This window comes from Rhamphochromis sp. 'chilingali', assembly GCF_963969265.1.
Source record: "Rhamphochromis sp. 'chilingali' genome assembly, chromosome: 18".
In the NCBI taxonomy this organism is placed as follows: Eukaryota; Metazoa; Chordata; class Actinopteri; order Cichliformes; family Cichlidae; genus Rhamphochromis; species Rhamphochromis sp. 'chilingali'.
In genome coordinates this window covers 4,113,264-4,130,694 of record NC_137945.1, presented here as the reverse complement: position 1 = coordinate 4,130,694, position 17,431 = coordinate 4,113,264, and the positions used below count along the sequence as shown (strand labels likewise).

Genomic DNA, 17,431 nt, shown 5'->3' with positions numbered 1-17,431 from the left:
TTTTATATGTGAATTATATAATGTTAAATTACTATTAAACAAATGACTGACTAAGTATTTCAGACTTTAGTTTACTTCAGCCATATTCCATATAAATCAGGTATCATACAAAAGTAAAAATAGCTTCAAATACAGTCATGACAATAAAAGAATATGACTTTAAGGACTTAACAACATTACTTCAGTTATAGTACACCAACATCAGATAGGGGGCTGGGATGTTTTATTCTAAACATGAACTACTGTTACAGCAACAGACATGGACTACATGCCCCACACAACAAACACATGCCTGCTCCTCTCGTTAGCTGAAATGAACTGCTGGCATATTTGTTTTACATCTATACTGTCCAGTCTCTCCTGGTGGACATGGCATCACATTATTCATGGTTACATACAATTTTAGACTAATGTGGACCAGGCCTAGCACCTACTTGGCAACCTTGAGACCTCAGAATTAGGGAGACATTCAAATGGGCTGGGGGGATATACATGTACATATATATACAAAAAACTTGAATCTTACAGTGTTTATTTATAAAATAAGATAAAATAAGTTAAATGTCACCGTTATTACCGGAAACAGCCCGGGGGTGTCCAAATTCAGAGGCTGCGCCCACCTGAGGACCCGGCCTTTGTGGTCTAAGTGGGCCGGGTCCTCCGAAAGCCAGGTAGACCGGAAATGAACGACTGTGAAATTGGACGGTCTAGCCTTCAGAATTACGTCACCTGCCGTCTGCTCCTTGCTGTCTAAAATATAACCAGACGCTGGCGTAGATGGTCGAATAAACTGCTGTTTTCACACAGCAGTTTATTCAGCTGTGTGAAAACCCGGGAAAAATCCTCCCGAGAGATTAATAAAGTTTTATTTAATTTAATTTAATCTAATAACTTTAATCTCAGACAAAAAGATTTACTCACCAACAAATAAAACACAACTAAAGCACTGAAAAAGGCCAAACAATAACACGTTTAAGTTATTTAACGTTTACACAGCTACATTCTCGCCTGAAAATGTGTTAAAAGTTTATTTTGCGACCCAGAAAGAGTAATAAGAGTAATATTAAAACTAAGTAGCTGCAGTAATAGTAGCCATTGTTGGAAACTGGAATTGGCGGGCCGGTCTGCGATATGGTTTTCAGTTTTGTTGTCCGGGTGGAAAATCAGGAGAAATTGGGGGGAGAATGGTCGCCCCGGGAGATTTTCGGGAGGGGCACTGAAATTCGGGATTTCTCGGAAAAATCGTGAGTGTTGGCATGTATGGCCTAGCATAGCCTGTAACGTTATTGTGACGGACACATTATATAAGTGAACTTGACTTTAAGTGACTTACAGGTTTCTTTGAAAACCAATTTCTTATATCCAGGTTCTTCCTTTGCGCTGCCATCCTCCTCTCCTCCTGGCAGCGCAGGTTTGTTTGCCGCTGCTGAAACTAAACAGAGCTCCCTGAAAAGCTCAGCCAATCACACTGGCCATATTTGTCACATGACGTAGGACTCCAGTAGAGAACGTAATTTAACTCTTTCTGCACCGCTCGCTGAATGAGACGCTGACAGATCGTTTTTTTTTCTTACCATCGGGTTTGTTTTTCTTTACTCGAAGAGATCAAATTATTGGTGGGGACAATTCAATAATTGCTGGTGGGGACATGTCCCTTCCGTCCATGCCAAATCTACGCCCTTGGTTCTCCATCATCAAAGTAGATGGAGCTTGGAAAGAAAGCGAATGGACTTCTTTAGGTTTCATGAAGATGTTGCATCTCTCACCCCACTGTTGGCAGTCACCCATCTCCAATGCAGTTTTGAGATGGGTGACTTTGAAAGCTCAGAGCAGGCGGCAGACCAGCATGCACAAGCGCAAACAATGTGCGGTAAATGCGGGAAGCTTGCACCAGCCTGTAGGCTGTACGGAAAGTCAGAGAGGGACATCATTCTTCTTCTGCTCTTCTGCGGCAGTTGCCAGCTTAAATTTTGGTGTTTTGTCACCACCTGCTTGTCTTCACAGCTCACAGAGTAGTTGAGCGCTCACCGTTTATTTTTTTTCACATCTATTCAAAAAAGGCTGAAAGTGGAGTCCTGCACAGCAAAATCTCCAGTGTTAAATTAACACTGTGTTACGGCCGAGACCGTTTTAGACGAGGGACAGGACTCAAATGCAGGACGCCGAACAGCACGTAAGTAGATTTTAAGAATAATGTTTAATGACTTCACAAATATTCATAAACAAAAGGTGAGTTAGACAAGTACGACGTTCCACCACTGAATCTAAGTAACAATCTGGTCCGGGTCAGAGGGGACAGCTATTCCGGGAACTGGACTGGAAAGCGAGTCACATTAGATCCAGGAAAAGGTCGGGGTCACTGTAACAGAGTGCAGATGTTCAGATACGGATAAGGAGACATATGAATATGTTGTTGGTTCAGAATCCTCCTTCGTACTGCGTACTTGCCACAGGTGGTCGGAGATGATGTAGAGGGGTGAGTAGTCCGGGTGTGTAATCCAAAAACTCCTGGCGTGGAGGCAGAGAGGCAGGTAGGTGATTCGAGTAATAGCCTGTGGGACTGCCAGATGGTCCAATATCCAAGTAGGAGCTCTTCGGCAGGGATTGGCAGTTAGGTGTAGCTAAGAGAGAGGCGCACAAAAAACAAACATACAGTGAGGCAAGGTGATTCACAAAATACATAGGGAATCATGGTGGTGGCCTGCACTGACTGATGTTAGCAGAGAATCTGGCGAAGAGAGATTGAGAACGCTGGCCTTATGAGTCCCCGGCTAAATTACCCACAGGTGTAAGCGATCAGCAAAAACACTGAAGCCCCTCCCAGGGGTGGAGACGCCAGCTCGGAGGGAGACACAGTGGCACACACCCGGACCATGACACACTGGAGATTTTGCTGTGTGGCACTGCAGAAATCCCCCTGCACGAAAATATTAAAACACACACTACACACACTTGTACTTCTGTATTTTTAACTAGGGTTTCTCCTGCTTGTGCATCACCTTCCTCCCTCAAAATGCATCACTGCATTTAATCCTGCTTGTTCAAATTCAAATTCAAATTCAAATTTTATTTGTCACGTACACAGTCATACACAGTACGATATGTAGTGAAATGCTTAGACAACTGCTCGTGACCTAAAGAAAACAAAAAAGGAAAAGGCTATGAATAAGATAGGAAATAAATATGAAACATTAAAAAGGGTAAATTTAACTAGGAAGGAATAAAATATAAATTAAGGTTAAAAATGAAATAACTGTACAACACAAATTAGAATGAAGGGTAAATTTAACTGGGAAGAATAAGATAAAGATAAATATATAAATTAAAGTTGAAAATAAAATAACTGTACAACAAAATACACAATATAGAACTATATAAGAATGTATGAAGAAATCTAAATATAAATAAATATATACACAATAACAGCAGCTGTACAAGTATTAACCGGAAATGAAGAATATAGTGACCAGTGTTGTGCAAAACCAAAGTCCAGAAAGTCCAGTGTGTGTGTAAGAACCATATGTGTGGGTCAGTACTGTGTGGTGGTGTGATTGAGAGACCGTATCGCCTGCGGGAAGAAGCTCCTCCTCAGTCTCTCTGTGTTGGTCTTCAGGGAGCGGAATCGCTTTCCTGACCTCAACAGAGAGAACAGTCTGTTGTTGGGATGGCTGAGGTCCTTCACCATCTTCCTGGCCTTGGTCCAGCACCGCCTGCTGTAGATTGAGTGCAGGTCAGGGAGCTCGGAGCGGATGGTGCGCTCAGCTGACCGCACAACCCTCTGTAGAGCTCGTCTGTCCTGCATGGTGCTGTTCCCGAACCAGGTTAAGATGTTTCCCGTCAGGATGCTCTCTATGGTGCACGAGTAAAAGTTCCTGAGCACCTTGGAGGGCAGTTGGAAGTCTCTCAAGCGTCTGAGGTGGTAGAGACGCTGTCGGGCCTTTTTCACCACGGTGTTGATGTGACAGGACCATGACAGGTCCTGCGTGATGTGAACTCCGAGGTATTTGAAGCTGTCCACTCTCTCCACTGGGCACTCGTTGATGACGGGGGTCTGGTAGTTCCTCTCCTGCTTAGTGCTGAAGTCCACTATCAGCTCCTTTGTCTTACTGACGTTTAGAAGGAGGTTGTTCCTCTGGCACCAGTTCTCCAGATTCCTAATCTCCTTCAGGTAGGCCGTCTCGTTGTTATCAGAGATCAGGCCCACCACGACGGTGTCGTCAGCAAACTTGATGATGGTGGTGGAGCTGGTAGTGGCCACACAGTGGTGTTCTGTCTTTAACTTTGAAACCACTTCCCTTTTATTTTCACAAGCCATATGATACATGGAAATCCAAACAGTTATCATGACTGACATGAGTTTTTAATAACTGCATATTGTATGCCAAAAACATTAAAGTAATCAGTTCATTAGTGATTCTATTATATATATACTGTAGGGTATTTACCTCAAGCTTTGATGTTGTAATTAAAATTAAATTGAGCACTTGATAAGAACCATATTTGACATTTATAAGATACTGAGCAGTAAGTACCAGAGTCAAAACTGCACGTAAGCTAACTTTGTGTATATTTTATTATTTATAGGATCAATAAAAACCTTTTTTTGTATTTTTATCTCCTCATGCAGCAAAACAAACTCAAATTTTAAAACAACAAAGACATTTATAGGACATTTCACATGAGTAAACTAGAACAGAAATGGCGCAGCACCGACTCCACTGACAAGAATCAGGAGGTTCTGACAGAATTCTGCTGCTATTTATTGCACAGTTTAAGTAAAATCAGAAGACCTAATACATAAATAAATAAATAACAACAATTCAAAGGAAGTCTCTGCAAATGCTGGCTGCCAGCTTCAGACAGGTGTTTTTTCACCTCCATTATTCAATGGGAGACATGGATATTTCAAAATCTGTTAAGTTCTGACAGGCAGTTAGCAAAGGTTCCACCTAGTGGAGAAAATACATATTGCTGTAACAATAAAGCTTTAGCACTAATTGTTACACTTCATATCCTTTATTACAAACAACTGTTTTTAGAATACTTACAGAATTAAGCGCTGCTATATGAACATGTACATGCTGCTAAAAGGTTTTGTTAAAGCAACATTTAGACAAGCCGCAAGTTAAGTGTTCATACACAGCTAGCAAAGCTTAACTGGTTGTGCTTTTGCCAAAACCAGAGACAACAAAAATGCATGCAGTCAATTTAATCCATGAAACGAAATAAAAAGTATGTACTAGGTTAACCAACTACATCTGCTGAGGTTCTGGAATCTCAAAGGCTTTAAGCACAAATATTTAAAATTAGGTACACTAGAATAAAGATGTGAAACACCAGTTTTTTGCAGGAAAAAAGTTTCTTGTTGTTAATTTTAAGTAATGTGTAAGTAAATTCAGAGAATGCATGAGTAACTTTAAGTGTTGCATAATTTTAGGTATTTTATCAGGATGGAGACAAATTTTACTCTGAGTAATTTTGATTTCTTGGTATGTAGCTTATAAATGTATAAGGTGACTATAAACATCTGATTATGTAAAACAAAGCCTCAGATTAGCATACAGTCTACATATTCATTTCTTTGAAGCATCCAGTACAACACGGTGTAAATGCAGCTGTTATCAGGAAGTAACTAGTTTACGGGGTAAATTTCATTGTCTGTACTTCTCGATCAAATCCTCAAAGCAAACATCACATCTGTAGTCTTTTTATTTACTTGATAATCCTAACAGTCCTGGTACTTTTCTAATACTTAGCTGAATACTTTAAAAGTTTAACAATACTTGCTTGCACCAGACAGCACGTCTGAGGTCATAACTGATCTGATGGACTTTCTCGCAGTAACACTAAACAGGAGATTAAAGCTGAATTCTGTGAAGCCTGATCTTAAACTTTGAAAGTTTGACCCAATGGTCTGGCAGTTTTGTCACAGCAGTGTGTGCAGTATTCATGTGTTGGTGTGTTTTTAGAGCACACGGCACTCTGAATGTTTTTCCACAAAGGTCAGCACAATAATGCTTACATCTGCAGTTTGCATTATTATTATTCAGTTCATGTGCAGTTACGGTGTTAACGTCATTTTAACGAGATTAACGCTAACAGCACTATTTTTTACATGATAAAAACTACCAAAGAACTTTCCACTCTGAGCACAACTTAAAGGTTTAATTCCAGCTTAGATAAGCTTATGCAAATTTAAGATGCTAATCTGACCAAAGGACTTGCAACATTGATGGCAGTTGAAAGGTTTCACTCCAGCGTGGATGATCTGATGTTCTCCTCATTTGGCACAGCTACATCTTTCACCACGGCTGTCTTCCTCTGCTTATCCACCACTACTATGTACATTCACAGCATAAGAGGCCATCCAGGTGGGTCTCTTTACATTGCTTTCACGTCCTTTTACGTCAACACCTTGCAGTCTAGCCAGAACACCAACACTTCTTATTAGCCTGCACCCACGTGCACTTCTGACCTGTAGTCAGTTGACTGAAGTAGGTGCACTGAAACAGATAGTGCTCAGAGTTGGAGCGGTATGAACAATACACCTGTCACTCCTCTGACTTGCTGCTTGACGGTGAAGGGAACTCTGGTGCGATGTCGTGTTCTGGCGCATCAGAAACTGCTTGTCAAATAGAATTTACTACAGCACAGAGTAGGAGCGTCAAAGCCAGAATGTGGTGTGAAGAAAAGGGGAGGCATAGATGCTCTGTATGTTTTGTTGTTCCCTGCATGTTTGATGAAAAAAGATGTCAAAGTACCAACTCCATCTGATGTCCCTTGATTTCCTCACTGTTTACAATCCAGTACAGTACAGTGAGCTTAGTAGAAAAGTCTTACAGATCCATTTCTTGGATGGTATTTGTTTGGTGATGGTTAATCCTCCTGCACTCTGCTTTATAATCCAACTGCAAATCCTTAGTATAATCCCATCTTCCAGGTGTGTCTGCTCTGCACAGAGTTCGGAGGAAGGACGATTGAATCTTCTCAAAACACTGATTATTGGATTATCTCCATGGATCCCTATCACTCACCCTCCCTGTATGAGCAAGTCTGAACATGCCAGTATATGTGCTGTGAGACTTACACTTCTTTTCAGTATTCACCACATGTTGAATATTCAAAATCAATGCAGAATTAGTTCTCAGTCATACAATATATCTATTACAACTTAACCCCATTTCTTCAAGTGGCTTTTCCTTCTGCAAGCCACCAATGCAAATAAGAATGTGTTCTTCAGCCTAATTAAATAACGGCTACACAGGCACGCTCACTGACTCACAAGAGGTATTTCTGCAACTTTATAACACAAGTACTACTACCACCAAATATTACTGTTTTGAAGGGAAGAGACTAAAATGTAACTGGGACATTTTGGAGCATGAAGAGCTTCTAGGAAAAATACTTGTTATATATATGCTGTATGTGCAGATTCTTACATTTGAACTTTATTACTCACTGCAAGCCCAGAAACACTACCTCATCAGATCTAACTGTGATATTAGCTGACACCCTTTACAGGAGATTTCATCTGAACTCTGTGGAGCCTGATCTCAAGGCTTTTAAGTCCGTCCCTGCAACCAGAAGAGGAGATTTTCATCTCTTCGGATTCACTGTGACCAAATGATGGGAGTGATTTCAGCCCTGTATGATCATGTTGATGTTTGCACAGAGCAGATAATGAAGTGAATGTTTTTGCACATTGGTCACACTGAAACTGTTTATTTACAGCGTGGGATCGTTTGTGTCTGGAGTATGAACTGAGATTCTTGAAGCTTTTGTCACACTGGTCACAGCTGTAGTTTCCTTCAGTGTGTGTCTGTTCATGAAGTATACGGCTATTTGAATGAGAGAAGCTTTTGTCACAGTATGTGCACTTGTATGGTTTCTCTCCTGTGTGGACTCGTTTATGTGCTTTAAGCTGACCTGCAGTGGTGAAGGATGACCCACACTGGTCACAGACGTGCTTTTTAACCCCACTGTGAATGAGTTCATGGCGTTTTAATGCACTAGGTGTGGGGAAGCCTCTGCCACATTCTTTGCAGTAGTTCAACTTTTGTCCAGTATGTCCACGTTGATGTATTTTTAGATTCCTTTGATGATAGAAAGTTTTTCCACAAAGGTCACAATGAAACTCTTTCCCACCACCACAGTGATGACAGGGTTGAGAACTGGATCCATCTGTGTCGCTCTGCTTCTAAACAAAGACACAAAGAGAGTGTAAGTCAGTCCTTCAACATTTTTATCCTGAATGTCACTTAAAAAAAAGAAAGAAAGAAAAGAGTCCCTACATCATTTTTATGGTTTCAATTATAACATTTAGGTTATGTTACAGATCACTACCAAAACTGGAGACTCCTCAGCTTCCTGGCACTGTTACCCTCATTCACTGGCGATGCCACCGGGGTCAACAGAACAACTGAACTTTCAAGCAAATTGCCCAATCCTATACCATGATAATAACAATATAATAATACAGTGGTACCACAACAAGTAACAGTAATTCCACAATAACATCACTCTAATACTGACACAATTCTGCAGCAATACAGCAATAAGGCAAAAGTAGATCTGACTGCTGGGTCCACCTGACAAGAAGGACAGGAATATGGTACTGTTGAAATCCTACTACACATACAGACACATAAATTCAATCCATTGCATCCTTAAACAACAGTCTATATAACCGGCAACAAGTCAGACTCACTCCCGATGGGTGTTGGACTCGCTGCCCTTTGTCACAAATTCTACCAGTAGTAATAGTAGACATAACGATGACCAGTACTACAAAATGCAATTTTTATTTCAAAAAATGTAAGCAAATTCACAACTGAAACTAAATTGGATGACTCAACCAGTGTCCCATTGAAATGTAGTAGAATTACTAACATGCAAACACAATTGAATAAGCCGAGTTGTTCCAAACAGTCAGGCTAAAATGACAAGATAACAATATAAATACATACCTCACAGTAACTGCACTTGTAGAGTCTCTTTCTGGTGTGGATCTGTTGGTGTTCTTTCAGGGAATGTGGATATTTAAAAGCCTTCTCACACAGGTCACATTTATAGGATCTCTCCTCGGTGTGGGTAATTTTGTGGATTTGTAAGTTTGCATATGTTGTAAACCATTTGTCACACTGATCACAGCAGTACACATCCTCTCCAGTGTGAATGCGTTGGTGTTTATTTCGGCGTCCAAGGTTGTTAAAGGTTTTCCCACAAAAGTCACAGCTGTACGCCTTAATTCCAGAGTGGGAAACTTGATGAGTCTGTAAGGCATCGTTGCGAGTATAAGATTTACCGCACTGATCACACTTGTAAGCCTTAACTCCACTGTGGATGAGTTGGTGATTTTTTAGCCCACTCTTCTGTCTAAAAGGTTTTCCACACAAGTCACAGCTGAATGGTTTCTCTCCAGTGTGGATGAGCGTATGACTATTTAGGTTATTCTTTAAAGTAAAACACTTTCCACACAGGTTACACTTGAATGGTTTAACTCCACTGTGAATGCGTTTGTGTGTCTTTAAGGTATTCCTCAAACTAAAAGATTTTCCACACAAGTCACAGCTGAACGGTCTCTCTCCAGTGTGGATGACTTGATGTCTTCTTAGGTTAGACTTTACAGTAAAATCCTTCCCACACACATCACAGCTGTATCTTTTCCGTCCCTTTCTTCTGTGAGGTTTGTCGGCTTCCTGAGTGCGCTGACTTCTCGCTCCATGTTGGTCCTGCAGTGACAGAGATACAAACAGAGGCAGTGAGTGAAATGCAGTCATGGAACAAACCGAAACTTCAAACTAGTTTTAAACCTGAAGGTTGAAACAAAATCAAGGCTGTCAAAAACAATGTTTACAGTAAGGCAAGGTTCAGTACAGATGAGAATTCAAGCAGAAATTCTGTGAACTATTTGAATATCTTTCAGAGATTGTCATGGTCATATATCAAATCAAATCAAATCACTTTTATTGTCACATCACATGTGCAGGTACACTGGTACAGTACATGTGAGTGAAATTCTTGTGTGCGAGCTTTACAAGCAACAGAGGTGTGCAAAGTACAATAACATAAGAACAAGCAAAATATAAGAATGGCTAAATCTGAGAGTTATATGAATAAATATATGTACAATATAAGAGTGTATGCATATTACTGAATGTGTATACTAAATATGTATGTCTACGTGTGTGTATACATATTTTACAAATTAAATAGAGTAAAACAATAAAATATATAAAATATACAGTGGTTGGTAGTTGACATGTGCAAAACAAGTGGCATTTATATACAGTATGGCGTGCATAATGTTGAAGTTCCAGTAGTGAAGCTGAGGTGTCTATGAAGTGTTCAGCAGTCTGATGGCCTGGTGGAAGAAGCTGTCTCTCAGTCTGCTGGTACGGGACCGGATGCTGCAGAACCTCCTTCCTGATGGAAGCAGTCTGAACAGTTTATGGCTGGGGTGACTGGAGTCCTTGATGATCCTCCCCGCTTTCCTCAGGCACCACTTCCTGTAGATGTCCTGGAGGGAGGGAAGCTCACCTCCGATTATCCGTTCAGAGCACCGCACTACTCTCTGGAGAGCTTTGCAGTTGTAGGTGGTGCTGTTGTCATACCAGGTGGTGATGCATCCAGTGAGGATGCTCTCAATGTGGGCGACCATGGCTCAGGGGGTTGGGAAGCGTATCTGTCGCCGGTTCAATCCCCGGGCTCTCCGTCCTGGTCGTTGTGTCCTTGGGCAAGACACTTTACCCTACCGCCTACTGGTGTTGGCCAGAGGGGCCGATGGCGCGATATGGCAGCCTCACTTCTGTCAGTCTGCCCCAGGGCAGCTGTGGCTACAACCGTAGCTTGTGTGTGAATGTGAGAGTGAATGAATAGTGGCATTGTAAAGCGCTTTGGGTGCCTTGAAAAGCGCTATATAAATCCAGTCCATTATTAATGGCACAGTGATAGAAGGTCCTGAGGATGCGGGGGCTCATGCCGAATCTTTTCAGTCTCCTGAGAAAGAAGAGGCGCTGCTGCGCCTTCTTCACTGTTTTGTTTGTGTGTACTGACCACGTAAGATCCTCAGCCAGATGTACACCAAGGAACCGGAAGCTGCTCACTCTCTCCACAGCAGCGCCGTTGATGGTGATGGGGGTGTGTACTTCTCTGCACCTCCGGAAGTCCACTATCAACTCCTTTGTCTTTGCGACATTGAGGGTGAGATGGTTGTCTTGACACCAGTGGGTCAGGGCGCTGACCTCCTCCCTGTAGGCCGTCTCATCACCGTTGGTGATAAGACCCACCACTGTAGTGTCGTCCGCAAACTTCACAATGATGTTGGAGTTGTTAGTGGCCGTGCAGTCGTAGGTGTAGAGTGAGTACAGGAGAGGGCTCAGTACACACCCCTGTGGAGCACCAGTGTTCAGTGTGACGGGGGATGAGGTGATGCTGCCCAGTCTGACCACTTGGCGTCTGTCAGACAGGAAGCTAAGGATCCAGCTGCAGAGGGAGCTGCTCAGTCCTAGATCCTGCAGTTTCCTGTCCAGCTTCGAGGGAACGATGGTATATCAGGATTGTGATGCATTAGATGAGCCCAGTGAAATATAGAGCATTCCCAGAGTATTTTAATTTAACAAAACACCAGCACTTGGTGTCCCTGTATCAATTTACTCACGCAGATTTGACTGCAGGTGCCATGTAACTACAGCAACAACTGTGACTGGCCTCTCTAGTACAGTTAATTCACGGTCTCAATATAAGAAATGTTAATCTCGGCATCAATAAAAGGACACATTCGTTGAGAAAAGTACTGAACACACGGGAATGTCCAAAGAAGACAAATATCGTTTCTCCTAAAAATAATGGCCACAACAAACGGGATACAGGAGGGGGATAAAACACCAGGACAGCCACAAACATAAATGCTGGCAACAACGTAGACTGCTTATGTAGAGCTTATAATTTAACATACGAAGATTGACCACATAAGTCTAAGTCAGCCAACACTCTGTCATGTTGGAAATAACTCTTTATTTTTCAGTATATTTTTCAGTAAGCAGATAGTGACAAACATGCCTGCTGCGCCCAAACTTTAAAGAGCCACTTTACATCATTTCTGCCAATAAACAACAAAGCAGTCTCTCCATGGTATTTCTCATTCAACGGACAGAGAGCACAAAGACGACTGCCACCAGCTGCAGTGAGTCTGTTGACCCACAGAAAAGTGAGATACTTTCCATGTGGAGGGGTGTGGCCTGCAGTGCCGTGCAGGGAAGGCAGACGCACCTGCACGGCATCCGTAATCACGCCCGCCGACTTAAATATTGTACTGGGTCATGTGGTTGTGGTAATGTTGAGCTGGCAGCGGAAGAGCTGCAGCTCTGTGTGCATTGTGAACAGCAACCATGTGTGTGCTAATAAAGAATGCTGTAAAGCATGGTAATGTCACCGGGTCTGCACGGCAGACCCAGGACTGGGCCAGCAGAGGGAGGGGCCGGTGCAAATGGTGGCCGACCTAGTGTCACCAGTGACTTCAACATGATCTCCTTTTATCTAAATTACATATGAGCAGAAATGCAGGACAAGAGAGCCATACTTAAAAAATGCTTTAAAAATTATTGTTTAATTGATTGATGTTTTTGTTCCCGTTTCTTAGTCTGATCTTTTTTCTTGTTTTAATTTCAGAGATTCTCTATGTGTGAATATACTGAGGTTGAGAAAGAATAACAACACCAAGCCTGATGTTACCTGAGACCGTAATAAAACCAACAGCAGCCGATAAAGTGCACATAGTTATAGCACTGTAGCTTAGCAGTGATATTGTGCTGACCTTTTGTGTTGAACTCATTGTTTCCTCTGTAGTGGCCGACCTGAGTACAGGTGGGTGAAAATGTTCTTCTGCTGCTCCGTCAGACTCTTCTCCTCCTGCTGAACAGCTGGGACACAGAACAGATCTTTGTTAGGCAACCATCCTTGAAAAAAAAAAGAACCTACGCAAATTAACATTAAGAAGATTGACTTGTTCCAGCAGCTGCAGGATGGTTTCTGCAGGCTGAAGAACAGCAGTCACTGCAGGAATTAACATCTGCACATTGATTGTCTATTAGAGGAACAAAGTGAATGCAGACACACACAGACTCTCTCCAAACCCACAGAATAAAAGCTGTCCAGCTCTGTGTGTCCATCAAAATGTTTTTTACAAATCCTGCTGGAATCAATGTTGTTACAGCTGCAGTCAAAGCAAGATGGAAATATTTGAGAAGGAAATGTTTAATCCAATCAAACCAAAAGTCTTAACAGGTATACACAGAATAACTGCAGTTTGGTTCCCCATTATAGCTTCAGAATTGACGTTTGTGACAGCAGGTGCACAAACAAGCTGATCAATTTATCCCTACCAAGTTAAAACAAACTATTCTAAAATAATTAAAGAGTGAGGATGTCAAAGTTATTGAGAGAAAATAAATTTCTCTTCCCCTTCCTCTTTAAGTAAAAGAAGCAAACTTCAAAAGTCATATATGAGATCTGCCCAACTGATCACACAACTGAAGTGTAATCTGGACGTGAACGAATGTGTATTTTGTGAAAACAAACCTGAAAGCCTGACTCACTCCTGGCTGCAGTCCAGTGGGATTCAGTTACCACGCTTAATGACCTCGTGAAAACCAGCCTATTATTTTACGTGTTTAGTAGCCATATACATGTAGAAACGTGTCTGTACAGCAATACCACATAACCTGTGCTATATTTTATAATCTAAGCATCTAAGTCTTTAAAAGGAATAAAAAAAAAGAGATGAGAGTGTTTATGATAACACATTTCTCCTACTTGCCTCCACACAATGAGCCGTACATAACGATGTAGATGCGCAGACCTTTTTAGAGTCGACCTTTAAAAAGAGCTGCAGTGATCGCGGTCAGCGCTCCTTTTGTCTCCTCTGCTCCTCAGTTTGTTCTCCTTCAGCGTGTAAACCATAAACGGCAGGAGACCTGCAGCAGTGAGCAGCGTCCAGCTTCCGAAGCGTGGATCGCGACACCCAGGTCACGTGACCAGGACTTAAACCTTTGGCGTAATCAAGTCAAAATGATGGAGCTATATAAATAATATATAAATATATTTGAACGGCTACTGTCACATGACAGAAAGCGAGAGACAAAGAGTGGTGAGCTCCATTGACTCCCATCAGCAGAGAGAGGGGGAGAGAGCCACACACTGCGCTGTGAATTCATTCAAATCTCTCAATAAACGCGCCTCTGCTTTTAAACAACACAGGATGAAATCTTCAGCTCGGGCTCCATCCGCTCTTTTTTCTACTTTCACCTGAAAAGAAATTGCCGAATCGTTTGACGTCATTGTCACGCTAACCCGTTACCCACGCGCTGCGCAGCCGTGACGATATGCGCTTCCGGTGTGAATATCTCATAAACAAATCCACAGCAGAGTGAAGTACAGGAAGGTTTCCTCGTGTTCAGAGGCTGCTGAGCAGAGGAGGATTTAAAGATGTGCGTGAAATTGACGATCTGTCAGAATTATCTAGGCCAGCGTCTGGCTTTTATTGGCAGTGTGTAGAACAAACCCGATGACACGAACTGACAGAAAGCTAAAAGTCAACCAAACACATGCAACGTTGCAAAACCAGCTGTAAACCTGTGTGCTTATCACAGTAAACACAGCATCCTTTCTCTGTGTGTTTCGCATCATAAACTGACTTCTAAATAGATTTATTCTGAGCAACACAAACAATAAAAGATGGAATATTTTGCTGAAGCACAAAGTTTTCTGTCTTTAACCGTCTCAGTATTTTTCTTTCCTTGTTTTGCGGGATTTCTCCAAAACGTGTAGACCGCAGCTACTGACAGTCTGGTACAATAAGTAGTTTGTTGGGGTTGTGCAGGGCTCGTCTGCGTCACTCAGCAGCATCCATCAACATGTAATGGTAGCCGAAATGGCCAGTAGGTGTCAATGCGGAGATGGGTTTCTGATTATTTCAGACGGGTCGGATGTTGCAGTGTTTCACGCTTTGCACATTCAGGATCTACCCAAGACTAACCGAACTGACATTAAAGTTTGCTCAGTTCTTACCCTACAACCCACAAACCGAGAGAAGGGGTGAAGCTGGAAGCAGGGAGCAGAAACCCACGTGGTTATCTGTAGACCCATCCCATTTCCGGCGTATTCCACCGGACACGAAGCCAATAGCGCAGACAGGGCAGCACGAGAGTTGAGGGCAAGCACCAGAAAGAAGTCCCTCCTATCTCCTTTTCCTGATCACTTTACCTTAACACGGATGAAAAGCGGCGGGGGATTGTCTGACCGGCTGGAGCGGCATCTAATAACCGACTCGCAAAATAAAGCAAAATAAAAACAAACCAACAAACACGAAAACACCAGACATTATGATACAGACTTATAATTTACACCGATGTTTTTTTTTAAAATTCTATACACGTTAAGTGAGCGCGAGAGCCCTCGGTGCGCTTGCTTGTTGCTGAAGTCAAAGTAAACTTTATTGTCATCTCCGCTACATACAGAGAAACGAGACGACGAGGCTCCAGTTACAACAATGCAAGTAAACAAACAATAAATATAAGAAGAGTAAGAAAATAAATATACACATTAGGACTCGGGGTAAAGGATCAATAACAATTTCAAACTTATAATTTACAGTTTGATGATTTAAAGTCTCACACACAACCTGTTGAAGGGGGAGGGAGACCCGCTGCTTCCAGATAGAGCACATTTCATTCATAATGTTGTAAATGTAAGTCCATTATGTATTCATGATTTGCTCCTGGATTGTGCGAAGTCCCAGAAATAAACCTTAGACAAAGTGAATCTGTGAACTAAGGTGTAGGTCTGTTAGGTTATGTTGTGGTGATCCTCGTGTTGGGGGATTTGTGTTCATACTGGAGTGCAAAATTAAAACCAATGGAAGATGGAAAACCAACAACTTCCCACTACGATGAATCAAGGTTTGACCACATTGTTTTTGGAGCCAAATAAGGACCTCTTAATGATTGATAATTGAAGACCAAATAGTTTATTGATGATTTATATGATGATTATAAAATATTTGCTCTAATTTTAGCTAACAGACTTAAGATGGTTGTTGACTCGTTATTTATGAAACACAATCTGGCTTTATGCCCAAAAGACATATAACAATATCAGATTGGTTTGAGATATTCTGGATTATTCTGACCTAATAAATAGCAGTGTTTTCATATTATTTTTAGAGTTCTACAAGGCCTTCGACACGGTGAAGCATGAATTTATATTTCAAGCTCTAGATAGATATGGTTTTGGTACTTACTTTCTACGTTGATTAAAGCATTATAACAATAACAGCAGTGTCAAATTAACAAACAGTATTTCACCCAGATTTAACATACAAAGAGGGAAAAGACGAGGCTGTCCCAAAACAGGTCCCTGTACCTGTTTTAGTTAATTGCCCAACTATTGTTTAACCATATGAAGTCAAGCAATGTAAAAGGTATATCGCTAATTGGCAAAGATTTACACATAACACAGGTAGCTGATGACACTACATTATTCCTAAAAGATGAGTATCAAATTTCTATTGCTATTGAAACAATCTCCACATTTCTTAAAGTTTCTGGATTGTACTTGAATATTCCTAAATGTGAACTTATGGCAATAAAAGAATGTTCAAAAACAGCTTTGTGTAACCTTCCAATAAAACAAGAAGTTTGTTATTTAGGTATTTGAATAACCAAAAACCAGGAAAGAAGAATTGATCAAAATTATATCTAATTCTAGTGAAACTCAAACACAGATTTACTCAGTGGCTCTTAAGAGATTTATCATTAAAAGGCAGAGTATTAAAAACTAAAGCAGATGGCATCTCTCATCTTACATACGCTGCATTGGCATTGCACCTTGATAATAAACTCATAAAAGAGGTTGGTAAGTTACTTTTCAACTTTATTTGGAAAAATAGGACACACTACATTTAAAAAAACAGTTCTTATGAACTCCTGTGTCAACGGAGGACTTAATATGTTAGATTTTAACACTCTAAATAACACATTCAAAATAAATTGGTTAAAAAAAATCTAATTACTAATCCTATATCCATTTAGATACTATATCATGTTTTCTAAGTTAGGTGGCACTGATTTTTTCCTTACTTGTAATTTTAATATTCATAAAATCCCCATAAAAACCTCTGTTTTTCATCGCCAAGCTTTTTTTTTTTTTTAGCATGGACTCTTATATAGAAGCAGAACTTTAGTCCACACAGTTATTATATGTAGAATAACAATGATATCTTATATAAAAGAAAATCTCTCTTCTTAGGGAGTTGGTTTAGGAATAATATTGTTTTAGTCGACCAATTATTCAATTCCAATGGTATGCTTTTTTCCTATAAAACATTTTGTCTATATTTAATAATTTAGCTGTAAATCGTGATGATTATACAAAA

General features: G+C 41.0%; 1 protein-coding gene across 5 annotated transcripts; it reads right to left on the bottom strand.

Moving 5' to 3' along the window:
- Positions 1-4,605: 4,605 nt before the first annotated feature.
- On the bottom strand, positions 4,606-15,186 carry LOC308385494 (uncharacterized protein). Of its 5 annotated transcripts, none has more exons than XM_080864446.1 (4): positions 13,817-15,038; positions 12,815-12,920; positions 8,967-9,731; positions 4,606-8,194 (listed from the first exon to the last, which is right to left on the bottom strand). In XM_080864446.1, exons 2-4 carry the CDS (start codon positions 12,830-12,832, stop codon positions 7,502-7,504), a joined length of 1,476 nt encoding a protein of 491 aa, XP_080720572.1. In that variant the 5' UTR covers positions 12,833-12,920; positions 13,817-15,038; the 3' UTR covers positions 4,606-7,501. The 5 variants fall into 5 exon arrangements, with proteins under 5 accessions (XP_080720572.1, XP_080720571.1, XP_080720570.1 ...); XM_080864445.1 differs by lacking the exon at positions 13,817-15,038 and adding an exon at positions 15,067-15,186 and having other exon boundaries at positions 4,618-8,197; XM_080864444.1 differs by having other exon boundaries at positions 4,618-8,197; positions 13,859-15,037.
- Positions 15,187-17,431: the final 2,245 nt, after the last annotated feature.

What these genes read in the sequence shown, in the direction of transcription:
- LOC308385494 (XM_080864445.1), bottom strand. An exon ending in ACAAGTGCAGTTACTGTGAG is followed by an intron (nt 8,198 to 8,966) that starts GTATGTATTTAT and finishes GTCTTTGTTTAG; the next exon opens with AAGCAGAGCGACACAGATGG.